The 17,429-nt window shown below is 46.9% G+C and overlaps 1 protein-coding gene across 2 annotated transcripts; it reads left to right on the top strand.

Annotated features, from left to right (window-relative positions):
• Positions 1-6,881: 6,881 nt before the first annotated feature.
• LOC144098262 (uncharacterized) lies at positions 6,882-12,058 on the top strand. Of its 2 annotated transcripts, XM_077630772.1 has the most exons (4): positions 6,882-6,991; positions 7,431-8,988; positions 9,067-9,366; positions 11,158-12,058. In XM_077630772.1, coding segments are annotated over exons 1-4 (1,869 nt in total). In that variant the 5' UTR covers positions 6,882-6,982; the 3' UTR covers positions 11,160-12,058. The 2 variants fall into 2 exon arrangements, with proteins under 2 accessions (XP_077486898.1, XP_077486897.1); XM_077630771.1 differs by having other exon boundaries at positions 7,431-9,366.
• The last annotated feature ends 5,371 nt before the right edge of the window (positions 12,059-17,429 follow it).

The following is a 17,429-nucleotide window of genomic DNA, read 5'->3' as shown; positions in this document are numbered from 1 at the left end:
CGATGGTTAGTGATGGATCCCTACCTTTCTAGAGGTAGGGATCCCACAATACCGACGCATGTTCCAACTTGCACCCTATACTCGCATTAGATGCTAAAAGCTTTGTACTCACGGGAACATTTTTAAGTTTATTTTAAGAGAGCGTAAGTTTTGAAAAGCAGAAGCAGAAATATCTGAGATATGCATGGTCCATGATAGACTATTCGTGAGGGTTACTCCTAGGTACTTATACTTATCAACTTCGGAAATTGCATTGCTGCCAAGGTAATAAGTAAATATGCTGATACGTTTCTTGTGACGTGTAGAAGAACATCTTTCCCCTGTTTACTTCCATGCCGCATTCTTTACACCATAGCCGCCTGTAGAGAAGCATAGTCTTCCTTGCACGAGATATTTTTAAAAACAACACAGTCATCTGCAAATAGTCTGATTGAAACATCATCTGATAATACATGCACTAGATCACTTATATAAATTAAGAACAGCAATGGTCTCACTGCCCTACCCTGGGGAACTCCGCTGATAATAGAAAGCATGCTAAATTAATATTTTGCACTTGAACGAATTGTTGTCTGTCTTTGAGATACGCAGAAACCAATCCTATTATGTCTAACTTAAGACCAAGGCGATGCAACTTCAATAATATTTTCCTATAAGGAATTTTGTCGAAGGCCTTACAAAAATCCAAAAAGAAAACATCCAACTGGCCAGACATGTCAAGATCATTAAAAAAAATCATGAATTGTTGAGGCTAATTGTGTGGCAGTAGAGACACCTTTTCTAAAACCGTGTTGGTAGGCAGCGAGTGTTTTGTGGTTAACGAAGAATTTTTTGAGGTAACTTTCAATCCAACAACTTCAGCATTGACTAGGTGTAGAAACTGGGCGACAGTTAGTAACAAGAAGGTGACTCCCCTTTGTATCTATAGGTGCAATACGTGGCTTTCGCCAATCATCTAGTATATCGCATTATCTAGGTAACAATTTAGATTATCGGTATAAAACCCAGAAAGCTATTCAGCATAGGGCCTGAAGAATACATTAAGAACACCTTCTTGTCCACTAATTTTTCTTGCAATGATATTCAAAACTATCGCCAGGACACCCTCATGTGTGATTACGGTTTCACGCGAACAGTCAGACACAGACGCGGGGGGGGGGGGGGGGGGGGGGGAGGTGCTAGGCTGAATTTCATTCATCTTCGAAAATACACTTGGGAAGTAGCGATCATAATTTTCCGTGATGCTACATGGGTGAGTAAATGTTTTGTCATCGACCTTTATTTTCGATAGACCTTTCTTTAATTTGGCCGAGATAGTTTTATAGTTTTGAGGGGTCGCTTCTAATAAACTCTTCCAGACTATTAATAAAAAAGTTATATCAGATTATGTGATTGACACGACATTTTCAAGACAAGTATAAAAATGGAAGAGAATGTTTACAGCATCCATTCAGAGCGAAAGCATCCGCTTTTGTTTGGCAAAGACTATTTTACATGCATGAATGACTGAACTGAGGCACACATTTGATGACTGATTCAATTTTCTGTCTTTTTTTTAGCGGACATGCAAACGACAACATTGCTCGCGTCAGAACCACCGGATTAGTGCTGCGTGGAAGACGACGATGAACGGGCAGTGCCGCGGGATGGAGCGCTCGCGCTAGGCAGAGCTGGGTAGAGCTGGGTATCTTTTGATAGGCTAACAACAACAACAGAGCTGGGTAGATGCGACGATGAGGAGCTCTCACGCTAGGCCCACACATGCTAGAGACGGTTTTGCGAGGCTCTGAACGTCCAGGTTAGAGCGCTCGCTGTAATAATGACGGCAGTATAAATGCGCTGTGTCGTATCAACATCAGAAGATCCATTTGAGCAAACGCTGGATCATTCGTTTATCGCGGATAATGGCTTTTTAGATTTAGCGCGTCGTCGACTGGACGGATAATTACTCCGGAGTGTGTCCTAAGCTCGAATAAGACGTCATAGAAGTTTTAAATTGTGTGGAGAAGACGGTACTAATCCCTCGACACAGACAGCGTGTGGAGAAATACGTCCATGTGCGAAGGAAAGAACGAAGAGATGAAAGGCGATCGAGTGGTGATGCCACGGAATCTGAGTAAGCATCTCAGCCTCTCTTCGCGGATGTCTGCTGCGAGGGAAAGGCGGAAGTGCCATTTTCTGAGAAGGCGACAGATAGCAGCGACACCATCGGAGACAAATGCGGACACACAGCGGCTGGAGGGTCAAGGATGCCACACTCACAGACGCGTGAAATGCGGATGACGGACCCTTCAAGGTCACTGGAAAAACCGGATCTTTTTAATGGCGACGCTTAAAAGAGAGGAAAAGTATGAACTGCTATCTTCACAATCGGGTGCCTCAATAGGCAACCTCGAGCCCTAACAGTGCAGCCGGGAGGGCCATAAAACCCACATTATAGATCGGGTTGCCTTTGATGGATGCATTCGGGCAGCAGTCTCATCTGTTTGTTTTGGACCTGCATAATGGGCTAGCGGGCCTTGTGTTAGATAAGGAGCACGAAAGAATGCAAAGTGGTTCACTAAGTTCGAACTCAGGCATGAAATTCGTTTCTCTTTCTCTCAACCTTTATCTTGATGCCATTTCCCAGCGCTATTACAATTTCACAACGTTCGCTGATGCACATGCCGGCGGAGGACTGAAAAACCTTGTAAAGTTGGCAGGGGGAAACATAATATCGAGGCAACAAAATTAAGAGAAAATAGGCCTGTCCCGCACCACATATGTAGGCTACAGCGAGCATAATTCCAATATTAATATGAAAGATGTGGCCCTTGGGCAAATGGGATTTTGCCACCCGAAGGTGGAAATAAATCAATAAGGGAATTGCTACCAAAGCGACCCACAGCCTGAGAGCTGGCCCGGGGAGACTCTCCTTATCTCTCCAAGGAAGTAGCATGTTGAGATGGGAAATGGGAATGGGATATGGGAAACATGGGTAGGGATATGGGAATTAGGAGGGATTGGGGACAGCGGTGTTTTTTCCGTATTTCTGATCTGTTTGAGCGCCTTCCCAGGCCCCCCTAAAGGGCGAGCACTCAAATTTCAACCGATAGTGCGGCTCTCGGCCTGCAGGCGCACTTCCATACCCCACACAACGTTTGCCTGGGTCTCCGTCCATCCGAGACAGGGCAACCTAACAGGGGCTCGACCGAGATCCTCTCCCCCAAGCCAGTTTCTGCCACCCCGACTGTCCAACAGTACTAAGATGGCAGAGTTTTCGCGCCACCCGCTCGGTGCTTCAGCTGTTACTCCGCGGTACTTGCACGCAGTGTGAACCCTTTCACGGTTTTCGAATGGCGTCGCACCACCGGCGTTCGCCCCCTGACATGGTCTTTGAAACTCCTACCTCCGTGCTACAACCGTTTCGAGCCTCGTTTTTTTGTCCGCAGCTCTCACCTCACGCTACCACAAGGTCTATCTGCGTGTGCTTTCCCAAGGCTCGGGTTCGGTCTGCGATTTCGTCAAGTCTACTAACCGTTACTCGCTATTGACCACCGGGCTTTCCCAAATATCGTGACTTACTGGCCTTTTGAGTGGGCTACTAATATCACTCTGTCACTTTTCCTGTTTTCGGACCTAAGGGCGACTTCCCCAAACCTCAGGCTTGGATCGCCTTGGATCGATATCCTGCACCTAGTTGACCACGTCTTCCCGCTGCGCCGACAACAGCCAGGTACTCTAGAAGACATTTCAAGGAAAGGGGAGAAACGGAGTATATTATTGAGGTAACTGAGCTACAGATGACAAAAGTAATATATGGCAGTGAAATTTTGTAGTCTCTTGCGCCGCGCAAGAGTTGAATTCAACACCTCCCATTTGCAAGCTGAGCTCATCAGAACGACTCCAGTCTCGCAATGCATATGTAGCAGGCTTGGCGATGCTGTGCTATAGCCTTAATGTCCGCGTTGAGTGAGCCCCGCAAGGCTTTCTACTGAGTTATGACGACGGAAGCCGCAGTGGGTTACCAGGCCAAGTTGCTGCCGCGTGAACGCCGCTTTCCGACATCGAAACCGCCACCTCGTGCTGACCGGCAGAATCCCCCGTCCGTGGAAACGAACTGCATGGTGACGCGCCTTTCTTTTTAAGAGCGTTAGCTCTTACTCGTCGCAATTCAATATTTCGTGGGGTCTGCTAACACCTTTGATCACAGCGACATCTGTGGCAGGAACTACTCATCACGTTTCGAAATTTCGTGAGGTCTCCTACCACCCTGAGATCAAAGCGCCATCTGCGGCTGCAACTAGAAAACAGCGCATCTCACATTGAGACTTGTGGCGTCATCTACAATAGCATTATAGAAAACCACCTGCCGCGTGCCAATAATGATGTCACGATCCAATATGGTGGGTAGAGGTGGAACTATATGAGTATGACATCAGGGGACGAAATGGCGGCATAGTTTCGGTTTCTCGAATCCAAGATGGCGGCCATTAGAATTGGTTGTGCGCTCTCATCTTTCCCCCCCTCACAAAAAAAAAAAAACGTCCTGAAACGGGTAGGAAAACTGTCCCGTTACGGGACCGCTGCACATATATACATTCCTATATATATATATATATATATATATATATATATATACATATATATATACACTCTGACAACAACGGGCACCCATCCGAGGAGAGCTGTATACCAAATTTGGCAGGCAAATAAAACCCTTGGGTTGTGGTATAAAAATAAGACCACAATTATTAATAGGTAAACATTGTATACATGCAATTACTAATTGAAGCGTCACCATATCGCACCGCGAACCGAATTCCAAGCCCACCTTGACCCCCCAAACGAAGCAAATTCCGTTTAGTACGTAACTTGAGGGGGTGCAATTCGACTATGGGTAGACGTGCATCGTAATTTCTCTGATATATGGCGCTAGGCGGTGATCGTTCCGCTAGGCGGCTTGCGTGCACGCGTAGCCGAGCGCGGCGGCATTCCACCCCGTTTCAAAGGGTATTGCATTCCGTTTCTCGACACGAGCGGCGCGTTCTTCTTCGCTTTCTTCATCTAGTAAACCAAACAGATAACGCTCGTTACTTCAACGTCTTCCAGACGGTGGCGGCTTTTTTTTTCTCTCGCCCTGTGACGATTGCCACTTAAAACTTTAACAGGTCTTGATATTCAAACGAAAGTGCCTATAGCTCAAATGCTCGTTGTGTCATGTCAACTGTGTCATACTGAGGACATTTTGTAGCTTTACAACCAGAAATTGCCACATACCCGCAATGCTTTCGTCTTGTAAATTTAGCAATAATTGTTGCTCACATGATCAACTTTTTTATTACTGCGTCAGATATTCAGCGCAGCAACTTATGAACCTGGCATTGCGTAAAAGGCCCCACCCCACACGACAGCAACATATTCCAAGATGTTTGTAAAAGCTGTCCTTGTGTGATTTATTTATCGCATATCTCCAACAGGAGCTTTGGATTGACATGGTTTACGCAAAAAGCGTACAGGCGCTAAAAGACGAAGACAAGCACACTCAAGACAGGACAAACCATGTCAAGCTACAACCAACTAGCTCAAATGAGAGCTTTGGATCTACGGGTTTTTGTTTCATGCGATAAAAGAACCAAAATATCTTGACCAATTGCGATAACCCTACCCTTTGCTTTAACATGTCGTTATTTTTTCAGATGTTAATTCTTAGAGTGGCGCCACGAGTCCCAGCTAGATCTGGTAGACGACCTGAAGTGTCACAGAATATTTAGAAACAATCGTAACATCAAAACCCAGCGTTTACGATAGCCGATCTCACGCGTTGCAAGGAGTGGGCCATCTTGGCCATCTCGCGGGCCTCATCCACGTATGTGTTCTGCCACTCCGATATCCCCCGCAGTGTGTGGCTGTTTACAGCAGAGTATGAGGCTGCTATGTCTTCAAGGTTCGCAGAATACACGAAATACGAGGCTTCTGATTGAATAACGCGCGATGACACGCAATCACCAGGCTAATTAAACGGAAGCCTAGTACCACTGATACGGGTGCCTTGGGAGAAACCAGCGGCGAACTGACCTTGACGAGACAGCAAAGTACAACATTCCAGCTATTACAAGAATGCGAAGGAGAAGAAAAATCTTACCAACCTTGTAATACAACCTGGAACACCACGACGCTGCTCTGCTAAGCACTGTTTTTTTTTTCTACGGCATTCGTCAAAGAGCCACGTGCCATGATTGCGGTTCCTAATCAGTTTGTGTTTTGATTTCGATGACATAACGTGAGGCTCTGCAGACCGCAAAAACAGCCACGCCAGGATGACGCGTCACCGCCATTTCCCGCCAGTCAAGTCTGTGGCGCCGACTGAGAGCGAGAGGCAGTCGACGGAGAGACGCTATCGCGGCCGCTTCCCTCTCTCTGCCCTGAACTCGTCGATGCCAGAAGACGGGGCGGGCGTGCGATGCATCGCCAACGACAAGGGAACGTGGACGAAAAGGCGCGACAGCAGCCAAGCTCGGAATGAGAGAAGAGCAGCAGAATAAGATGCGGAAAGACGTCGAAACGAAAATTAGAAACCGGAAAAAAAAAACTGCGCGAAAAAAAATTTCAACTCGTGTGCGGCGCTGAATTTCTTATTTCCAGTGGCCAGGAGGACTGCGACGCTCTACCCGCTTTTCTTTGCAAGAGATATGTGCCCTCGGCCTTCGACGGCAAGGGAAAGGTCGGGCAAGTGCTCCGCGCTTCTCATGTCCCCCCCCCCTTCCCCCCTCCTTTTTTTTTGTGAAGATCCTCCACGCGTCGCAGAAAGAAAAACGAGGTAACGAAATCAAAGTAGATCTGAAGATGAGTCCGGCGCAAGGATGAGAAGCGCTCGCTCTGGAGACCGCCCAGACTGTTAAACCTCCTCGCCCAAATGGCTTAGGGACTATATAAAGGTTTAACCCACCGTCGCCACGCAGCCAGCCTGTAAGCCTGGTGGACTGGTTCAGCGCCATCCGAAATGCTGAGAGTAAGTACGGAAGGCGAAATGTTAACGCTATGGTGCCGCCAAAGCATTTATTCTCAAGCCGTGGTGTGACTACCACTTTTTTGATGAAAAAAGTTCTAGAAACGAAAAGCTCAAGAGACCGGCAAAATTAAACGAACTGCGTCACGTTGAGATTTTGCATATGATGCTATGATAACCGCCGCTCTCACCTTCGGCATTTATATTGATCTAAATTACTGGCCGAAGGATCATACCATAAGCAATATTTCTCTGCAGTGCAGCCACAGCTTGAGCAGCTGTAACAGTTTGTCTCAAGTCTTCGCTTCAGTAGTATTGTTCGACAATGGGTGCGGTATGCCATAGTATGTCCGCTTATTATCTACGATGTGGCCACGCAGCTTTGAGAAGAAAAACGTGCAGGGTTCAAAGAGCTGAAATGTTGTACGTCTCTTTTCTGCAGATATCGGCCTTGGTACTACTATCGCTGGCGTGCGCCGCCTGCGGGGCTGATTACCACAACACAGCCACCGAAACTGCGGTCCATGTCGACGCTTCTCCGGCCGGAAGCACCGACCACGCGGCTCCGAATGCAGTGACAAGTGTGCACAACGATGTGCACGCCGCTGCCGTTCAAGGGACATTGTCCGTGACTCACACGGACCCTGTTGCGACTGCAGTGCACAGCCCGCCTGCACTGTCCGCTGCTTATGGTGCCGCTCACGCTTCCGTAGGCGCTGTTCCCGCAGTGAGCGGTGTTCAGTCATCAGCCACCGGTACTGTTATTCACGCCGATCCAGCGGTCACTGCGGTCCATCCTTCTGTCAACGCTGTGTCGGCTGTGAACACCGTCCAAGCTTCACCAGCTGCTGTAGCTACGGTCCACAGCACACCAGGAGTGACAGCGGTTGAGAGTGCTGCAGCCGCCGTTTCCAAGGTGACTGCGGCTCCGGTGGTGGGGACATCTATGTCCTATCAATCTGCGCCCGCCGTCCCTCCGTATCAGGCCGCACCCGGATATCCCTCATTCTATCAGCCCACAGTGGCCTATGGCCCGTACTACCAACCGGATTCGCTGGTCAATGGTGGTGCAGGATCGGCCTCAAAGGCGACGAAGTATGACCCTTACCAAACACTGCCTGCGCAAAGCGTTTATCAGCCTGTTACTGGCATTGACGACTACTACCAACCCGGCCCCTATGCTGGCTTCGCACCCGCCCTCGGTAGACTACCCGCTTACTCGACGGCACCAGTATTTCCCGCCTACCCCAATTCTCCGGCTGTGAACGCTTACCAGAATGGTGCTGTGGGGACGTCCGTTCAAACGTCTCCGCCTGTTATAAAGGAGACGAAGGCTGAAAGCGGCCACGACTCTACTGCTGTTTCCAGCACATACCCAGCCGTCACTGCCGTCCACACTGCATCCACTGTCGGCGCAGCACTCGGCCCCTACCAGACTTCTCCAGGCGTCGGCACAGCTCACGATACTCCAGCTGTGACCGCTACATCCAGTGCTTACCAGTCCATACACACGGCTCCCTCTGTTGCCACCAGCAGTTACCAAGGAGCTAGCCCCGCCATCACAACAGTATACGACTCCCCAGCTGGGAACATTGTCAGCGCTGGTCCGGCTGTTGCCACCTACCAGGCGGCGCCGGCATTAGCTCAGGTTACCAAAGTAGACTCTTACCAGACATCTGCGGCCGCGGCCACTGTCCGTGACGCTGGCCCTGCTGCGGCCACCTTGCACTCTGTAGCGCCGGCAGTGACGACCACCACTGTTCACGAAGCCGCGCCTGGCGTGGCCGCAGTTCATGCGGCTGCCCCGGCTGTCACCACTGCAGCTGTGCACGAAGGTGCTGCACCCGCTGTGTCGGCGGTCCACACAGCTCTGCCAGCTGTGAGCACCTCCACTGTTCATGAAGCCGCCCCCGCCGTGACCGCCGTCCATTCGGCTGTACCAGCTGTCACCAATGCAGCTGTTCATGAGTCTGGTCCTGCCGTGGCCGGTGTGCACCCAGGTCAGCTCGTAGTCTCTTCGCCAGAGGCTGCCACCGCCAAAGTGTCGAATGTTGAAACGTACCATGTCGCCCCTGCAGTGGCCGCAGCACACTCCGCATCTGCACCGGGGGGTTCCACTGCGGTTCATGCCACCCCTGGTCTGGCCTCCACGCACGGAGCTGTTCCGGCTGTGCCTGGCGAAAATGGTCCCCCCGCCTTCGGGGCGTACGGACCGGCATTCGACTACGTGCCAGCGTATGGTGTGCCCGACCTCGGCTATGGCGTAGCCCCCTTCGGCGTGGGCCTAGATCACGCATTCCCGCACTATGGACTCAATTATGCCTACGGCCTCGGCCCCATCGACTACAATGCACTGTACCTTCGCCGCAAGAAGAAATGTAAGTTGCATATTTTGCACGGGGCTTTGTTTGATTTGTTGAATTCTTAAATTTTAATGAAGGCGAATTACTGCACTGAATAATCAGGACAGAACATTTCATCATTAGAGTAACCAGCACTCATGGAGATTGAAGTCATAGCAATGACGAGCTTTCAGAACTGTTACTGATTTGACATCGGACAAAGTGAGATTAAGAAGAATAAGAGCTGAGCTAAGGTGGCCGTGGGATTACCTTTTAGTGATACGAGTTTTTTTTTCCCGCTAAAAAGCTTGGTGCCAGTGCCTAATTCTGTGAATAGTGCATTATAAACTCTCTAAACCATTTTAAAAGCAAACTGTCGCTCTTTGGCTGCAATAGTTTCATGTCCCCGGATGCTGGAAACCATGAGCGTGGTCGGTTCGCATGCCAGTAAGAGTGACAAACCGGAAATATATGCCGCAGCAGAGCGCAATCTTTCTTTCTACAAACAGTGTGGTCGTGACCTTGGAGAATGCTTTGAGCACAGTTGCATTACTTTTATGCAGCATTGTGCGCCTGCACGTTTTTATGCATGTATACAGGCAAACAGGCTGATACGCGATGTCTTGTTGTGAAAGCTGTCTCGCCTCGTCCGTTCAAGCTTTCCGAATCGTCGACGCGATGGCTGCGCAGCTCTTCGAATTTTATTTCATTTCAATTACATTACATGCGCACTGTAGATAGCATAAACGCTGATGGAATCTACTAAAGGTCTTCAAGAGAAAAAAAATCAGATGAAGTCAATGAAATTTGGTGTGCATGCATACTGACATGTATGTGGTTACGTAACCGGATTCACCAATAGCATGATAATTTCAGCGCGGAGCGGTATGGCAATAGTATGCGTTTTTTAGCGTCCCAAAGATGCAAATGGGTTATGAGATATGTTGCAGGGAAGGATACCGGAATAATTTCAACCACCGGGGTTCGGTATCATGACTTTGAAAGCGCAGGTAAAAATGGAGGTTAACAGAACGGGACGGGACAAGCGCTACTCGCAACTGCTCGCTACTCGCCACTCAATCGGTGAACAGCCCGCCTGTGCAGTCGCAGTCTGCATCGACTGGCACGATGTAATCGCCAAAGGCGGAACAAGAGAAGAAAATGCATTGCCAGTATGTGACCAAAGGAATGATGCCACGTGTGCACATTGTTCTATATGATAATACAGTACGTGCCGGAACCACAAACCTTACTTGCACGTAAACATAAGTAAATTTCTGAATAGACCGAGTTGCGAGCGCGCTTGTCTTGTCTTTCTTCTTTACCTCCGCTTTCAGAAAACGGTATGCTATACCAACTAGCACAGCATACAATTTTGCTAATCCACATCTGTATCATGAGCTTATATTGCACAGAACACGGGTGCAGAACGTACCAGCATCGCAGACTGCCGGAGTTCAAGCTTCCTGCCTCGTGCAGTCACTTTCGCTGAAACGCTCGGTTCACATGTTGTGAACGTAAAAATTTTCGTCAGACCAATGATAGCGTACGTAACTGTATCAGAGTAAAGCTTGATCTTTTCATTAAACGTAACGTAATGGATACCTTTGTCAGTTGTCAGTCCTGTTAAGAACGAATATGCCATGAATAGAAGGAGATCATATTCTTTGCTTGAATCATATATCCCACGTGAAAAATGCACATAATTTTAAGTGATCATGACACTGCTTTTGCAGGCTGTCGTTTAATAACTTGCGCAGGGTCTAACCAAGAATGGCGAGGCAATATCTAAAGTGTAATGACTTGGTTTCTTCTCTTCATTTTCAGGAACCAAAAAGGCATCATCCATCCCAGCTCATTCTATTCACATTCATTTCATTTTCGAAGCTACACATCTCCTTCACACGCTCAGTAACTGCAACTTCTGGACCAAAACTCGCCCTCCAAATTGCACGTGCTGCACTCGATTGATAATCAAGAGTTGCGGGATGTGCCATCGTGCGTTAATTGTTTTGCGCAGTCCTGTTTGTTCGGTACATTACGTCATTATTGCTACTCTCCTGGGCCTGATGCCGCAGCCTCTTTCTAAATTTTTCGGAAATCTTTTATAAAGTATACTTATTCTGTACTCAGTCTTAATGATGGTGTGCCAGGAAGTGTAAACAATTGCCGTGTCGGCTGCATGACGTAAACATGACATCACTCAAGATTCCCTCTTATGGAGCAAATAAACAAGTGGGCCATAACAAGATTCCTCTGCTGGTAGTAATAGCGGCAGTAGAAAGCGTATGTCGGCCAGCGCTCGTTGTCACAACGAGTTCGTTAATAAGGTACCGAAATAAAGCGTGACCGAAACTATGCGTAACATTGCTGCTAAATTTTGAAATTATATTCAGTGGATGCGCATATCCGCAAGAGAGGTGGATATTGACTTCTTCGTGAGCTGTAGTCGAGAGACATCAGACCAGGCGTGCAACGGTGACCATGCGGAGGTCGCCTTTTACATGCAAACGTTCTTGACGTCGAGTAAACCGGCCTGCAGCACCACCATCACCGTGGAGAGAGTGAGATGACGTTCTATTCTCGATTCTTGAAGCTCAAGCATCTCTCAGCGCTCATGAAGATGATTGTTAGAAAGGGCAGAGGAAACCTTTTCGTGAGATAAGTTGCTGGGGACAACATAGAAGCCCAGAAGTCGCACTGATTAATAAAGGAATTAAAAAGCTTGTTTGTGTGCTGGTTCAGTTAATGATTACTACACAACGATGCGTGACAATTGCACGTTTTTTTTTCTGTTTTCTTACTAGTTTTCCTCCTGGCGTATAACATTCAAGTCATTTTCAACTTTATTGATTTATTAATTTATGTTACCTTACAGTCCGCAAAGGCACTTTGTTTACCTTAAAAGTAAATGTCAGTAAACAAGGGGAAAAACACTAGGCACAGCACAATTTCAAAATCATAAGAGTTTTCGTAACAATTAACGGAAATATGGATGGTCCTTACGGGGAAGAATACATGCAGATTCATACAAAATATAAAAGAATATATACGAAAAGGAAGACTAGATGGTAAAAAATAATATATAGCATATTTTACTACCAATATAAGCTGAACACATGGTCAGAGCAAGAAGCAGAAGCTGCACCAGGAAGATCCTTCCAGAGCGATATGGTGCGAGGAAGTGCAGATGAATTCAAAGTGCTTGTGCGTCCGAAGATGCGCGAAAAAGGGACCTGATTATGCGAGCATCCAGTGATGCGCATATGAGTGCGAAGGAGCAAGGGCGAATGCCTATCGTTACACACATACTTGTGCAGCAAACACAGAAGCGAAACTGAGTGTCGATTTTTTGAAGGCGGGGTGAGATTTTCTTCTTTCGTTTAAGATACACCAAATGGGCGGGTACTGTTGTCGGAGATAATACTGACAGCTCTGTCTTGTGCTGATTCGGGATTTATGTCCAGGCAGTTGTGGAGAAGTGACCACACCGGAGACGAAAATTCTAGTTGAGGCCGTACACACAGGTTACGTGAGCCAATTTGTGCACATGCATGAGCAAGCGCTGTTTTAGTGCGAAAGCCCTATACTTCAAGAGGACAAACCGTCTCACCGAGCTTGTGTGAAGCTTGATCTTGAGAGTGAACTTGGTCAGACAATAAATAAGTAAATAAATAAATACTGCCGCACTGGAATCTGAACCTGCGGGGGTGCGAACGGATCAGCTTCGCTGGCCACTGCCCGAGCGGACTATGCCATCACCGCTTTTTTTTTTTTAAGCAGTGCAGAGTGGGGCATAACACCGGGTCGACGCTTTGCCAACGTCAATACGCGTTATCACCGTTCGTTGCCGGCATTTTCCATTCCTATCCTATCCTATCCTATCCTATCCTATCCTATCCTATCCTATCCTATCCTATCCTATCCTATCCTATCCTATCCTATCCTATCCTATCCTATCCTATCCTATCCTAACCTATCCTATCCTATCCTATCCTATCCTATCCTATCCTATCCTATCCTATAGTATTTATTCCAATGATGTGATGTTTTATCAACATTAGTTATCTACAAACATTACGAAAATAGTGGCAAATCAAAACACGTAAGCAACGAAGCGCGAGAGAGGAGTCAATTCAGAGCCCAGCTAGCTAATCATAATACGACACATTGGAGCAACAAAGAACTAGCAAAAGGGCAATGAACAACGCAGCGCTAAGAGTGAGTGTCACTCGGGTTCAAACTTGGCCTGGGCATAGCATTCGTTAGGCGTACAGTCATTATACTGATATGGTCTTAGCAGAAAAAATAGATTCACAATGTCAGTCCATCATGCGTGTTCTGCAAGGACTCTGCAATCCAATTAAAAATAATTTATCTAACGGTTCATGAGCAAATGGCAATGAAGTGAGATATCGTACGGAATGTGGCGTCCAATTGACTTTTTCCAATGTCCGTTGCATGACGTCCCAAAAGAGTACTGCATTTTTACAATTGATGAAACAATGCTCAATCGTTTCAGGAGCATCTCAAAGGCGACCGTTAACCGTAGACAAGAAAATGCCCTTTATATCTAGCCATGTTTTAACCTGTAATGTACCAGTATGTAGCTTAAAAAAACATGTTTTTGTACATAGCGAGAGGGGCATTTTACGTACTCTCTTGAGTACGTCATGTCCCGGTAGACCAAAATATAGAGAGCGATACATTGGCGGAGGGAAGAGCATACAAATTAAGTCCTTGTACAACCGTTTCCTCGACATCGAAAAAAGGAAATCAGGGGAAAAACGAACAAGTAGGAAACGAACAGCCGAATACACCTCATGCATGAATCCCCACAAACACGGACACACTAGGAGACACAATGAGGCTCCGCAAAACTTAGTTTACTTCCAAGAATGCACGCACTCTTTGGTGTGTAGTGTCCCGGAAAAACATGAAACGTGAAACTATCTCTCGGGCATAGAGGCGGACTAAACCAAGGCCTCTAGCAGGCCGGTGAAGGTTGTCACGCCTCGTTGATTCATAAGACGAATCCCACACTATATTTGCGAAAACTCTGTGGAAAAGCTGGATATAAAGTCTTGTGCAATGAATCATTTGCAGTACGCAATAAATTCTAGTGACGAGAAAACATTCCCTGCGGTCGCCCTGGCAAAAATCGAGAAACCATGGGGCAGAGGAGTCTGAGCATAGCGCTGAAGAGTTGGCACGCGGTCTTTCGAGTATTGTGCACTGTGCTCACAGGCACTCAGAGGAACGCCATGGTACTTTGGTGGCGTACGTGTCCATTGCATACCCGCATATTCGATTGGTGTCATCCCCCAGAGACCGTCACTCTTAGAGCGATTAACCCGTGGTCCTGAAACTGAACTGAAGCCTTCCGTTAAACGAATAGCCTCATCGATGTTTGGCTTATCAGCGCAGGAAAACGCGAGGTCATCCGCATAGGCTAATAGCTTCACTTCGTGACCCATAATACGAAAACCAGTGACGGCTGCACTGTTTATAAAACTTAGAGTGGTTACAAGCATAATGCGAACAGGAGTGGGGACACTAAACAGCCCTGTTTCACAGAGGACTGAGTTAGGACTGGCTGTGAGAGACAGCCATGAACAATAAAGCGCGTGGAACAGTTTTTGTAGCAAAGCCGTACCCCGGTAGAAAGACCTGAACCAGGACTAACGTGATTTTGAAGAGAAAAAGGAAAATAATGGGGCATCTGATCGAACGCCTTTTTCAGGTAAATATACAGAAGTGCTAATTGTTCATGAGCATCACTGCAATACTGCAACACTGTGCGGGCAACATGCAGATTAGACTGTATTTGACCGACCTCTCAAGCCGCGTGTTTGATGAGGTCCAATCAAAGACGACATTGCAAGCTGTAGCCGATTTGAGAGGAATGTAGCAAAGATCTTATAATCAACACTAGAAAGCATAACAGCTTGTAGCCATCCACAAACCGTAGTTTTTCTTTATTGTCAGTTTTATGAATTAAGACAATATGACTTTTGATAAATGACTGCGGCAGAAATCCAACATCAATACTGGCCTCAAAAATTTGGAGTAGAACAGGAGATAACACAGATTTGAATGTCTTGTAAAATTCCTCCCAGAGGCCATCAAGTCCCGCGGTTTTCGAAAGTGCTAATCGATTAAATTCATCTTCCAATTCATCCATTGTTATAGGACCGCTTATTATCGCGCGCTCATCTTCAGAAAGCGCCGAAATCATAGACACCCAGCGAGCTACCTGAGCATCGTCACCAATGCTTTGAGCGGCAGCAAAAAGAAAGGTGCAGAGTTTTGAAATCTGGGTTAATTTTTCATCTGTGCTTGTGACAAGGGCGACACCACAGTAGAGCTCAGAGACGCACCTGGCACACACGAGCGACGCTCATCAGGCAAGGCCTGTCTAGTCTGCTCCCCAGAGTGCACAGCACGATTGCTGCGGGATCGTACATGGGCCGCTCGAAAGCGTTCCGCATCGAAGCTTCGAAGGCGACTCTTTACAGCTGCAATTTATTCTGTGTGCAATCCTGGAACCTCGCATTCAAGTTCGCGCAAACTATAAAGGCACTGAAGCGGCCGTTTCTCCGCACCATGCTTAAAGTAAGTCCTCATGGAGCCGATCTCACTTGCACGAACTTCTTGCTTAAACATCTCCCAAGCTGCAAATAATGGGACTGCCATGGTAAAGCAAGATTCCAAAGCTGTCTTTACTCGCTGCTTAAATTCTTCCTTATTTAACAAGGAAGAATTAAGCTTCCACAGTGCCGACTGCGGCTGAATATAGATAGCTTGATTGTATTGCAGAAAAAAACAATACGAGCAATAGAGAATGTTCCTTACTTGGAACACACTCAACCGCTTTTCCTCAAAACAATATATTGAAAGCTACTGAGATATATAGCTTTAAGTTAATTATATGCTTCAAGCGAGCAATTAAGGGGAAACTTGAGACATTCCTAACACAGGCAAACTTAGAGAACACACATTGCGTCTACCCCTATCGTCATCAGGTAACCTGGAACATTCCTTTTTCGCGTACATACTACGGCCAACAAAGAATTGCGCACACGTTGCCAGGCATTCTTAACCGCTTCCATTCGGAAGGCGTGGTTGTTGAAAGCCTTACAAACAACCGCATTTTACAGATATTATTATGTCATAGTGAACATTTGTGATGGCAATAGAAATAATCAATGTGGATAAGTTTTTCACTTTGTAATTATTAGCGTTTTCGCTTTAGACAAATGCGTTGCGTCTGTATGTCTCTCTTGCACGTATATTTGTCCGACCTTCATTTTTTATATTTTTTTCCTGTAAACAATTATGTCCTTTGCCTTGTACCTTTGTAACTCCTAACTTTGAAACTTGTAGTCTTGTATGCAGTATTTAACTTTTGAAATCTTGAAAAGTAATCTTGTAAAGTGATATATGCAAACTGTTACTGCTGCCTTTGGGGGATGGAGCGCTGTCAAGCTGTGTTCAAACAGCTTTTTCGCCGCCCTCCCATTTCACTTTTTTTTGGGAAATAAAATGTCCAAGTGTCAAACTTGGGACAGGCACATTCTCCAATCCGCGCAGTGACCATCGCATGATCAGAGAAAAAAACAGGCCTGGCATCACACGAAACACGCCTTTCAAGGAGATCTGCGGAAGCGTAAAACCGATCCGGACGTGAATGCGAGGCTCCTCTAATAAACGAGAAGGCGGATGACAATGCAGCATCAATTAAGCCTGCGCTTTCAGTGATAGCTGATTAAGTACCAGGGTTCTTGTCGGCGTTTTCGCTTGGACATGTACGTTCGCGTTGGTCGCACACGCAGTTGAAATCACCCATGAGTACCACATACCGGTCACAGTCTAGAAGAGTTGCCATACCTTGAAAGAAAACTGCTCACTGCACCCGAATATTTGAAGCATACACGCTGATGAACCTCCACGATTCGCCGTGTAGCCGAAAGTCACAATATATCAGGCGCCCTTCTGTGTAAAGCTCGTACATAAAGTCAGAAACAGAGAGACTCTTTTTGAAGAACAGAAAGAAGCCCGCTGAAAGGTCTAACTAGTGCGACACACAGACATTGCAA

This window comes from Amblyomma americanum, chromosome 7, assembly GCF_052857255.1.
Source record: "Amblyomma americanum isolate KBUSLIRL-KWMA chromosome 7, ASM5285725v1, whole genome shotgun sequence".
Lineage (NCBI taxonomy): Eukaryota > Metazoa > Arthropoda > Arachnida > Ixodida > Ixodidae > Amblyomma > Amblyomma americanum.
The sequence above is the reverse complement of the archived record's forward strand: the minus strand, read 5'-3'. Positions and strand labels throughout refer to the sequence as shown.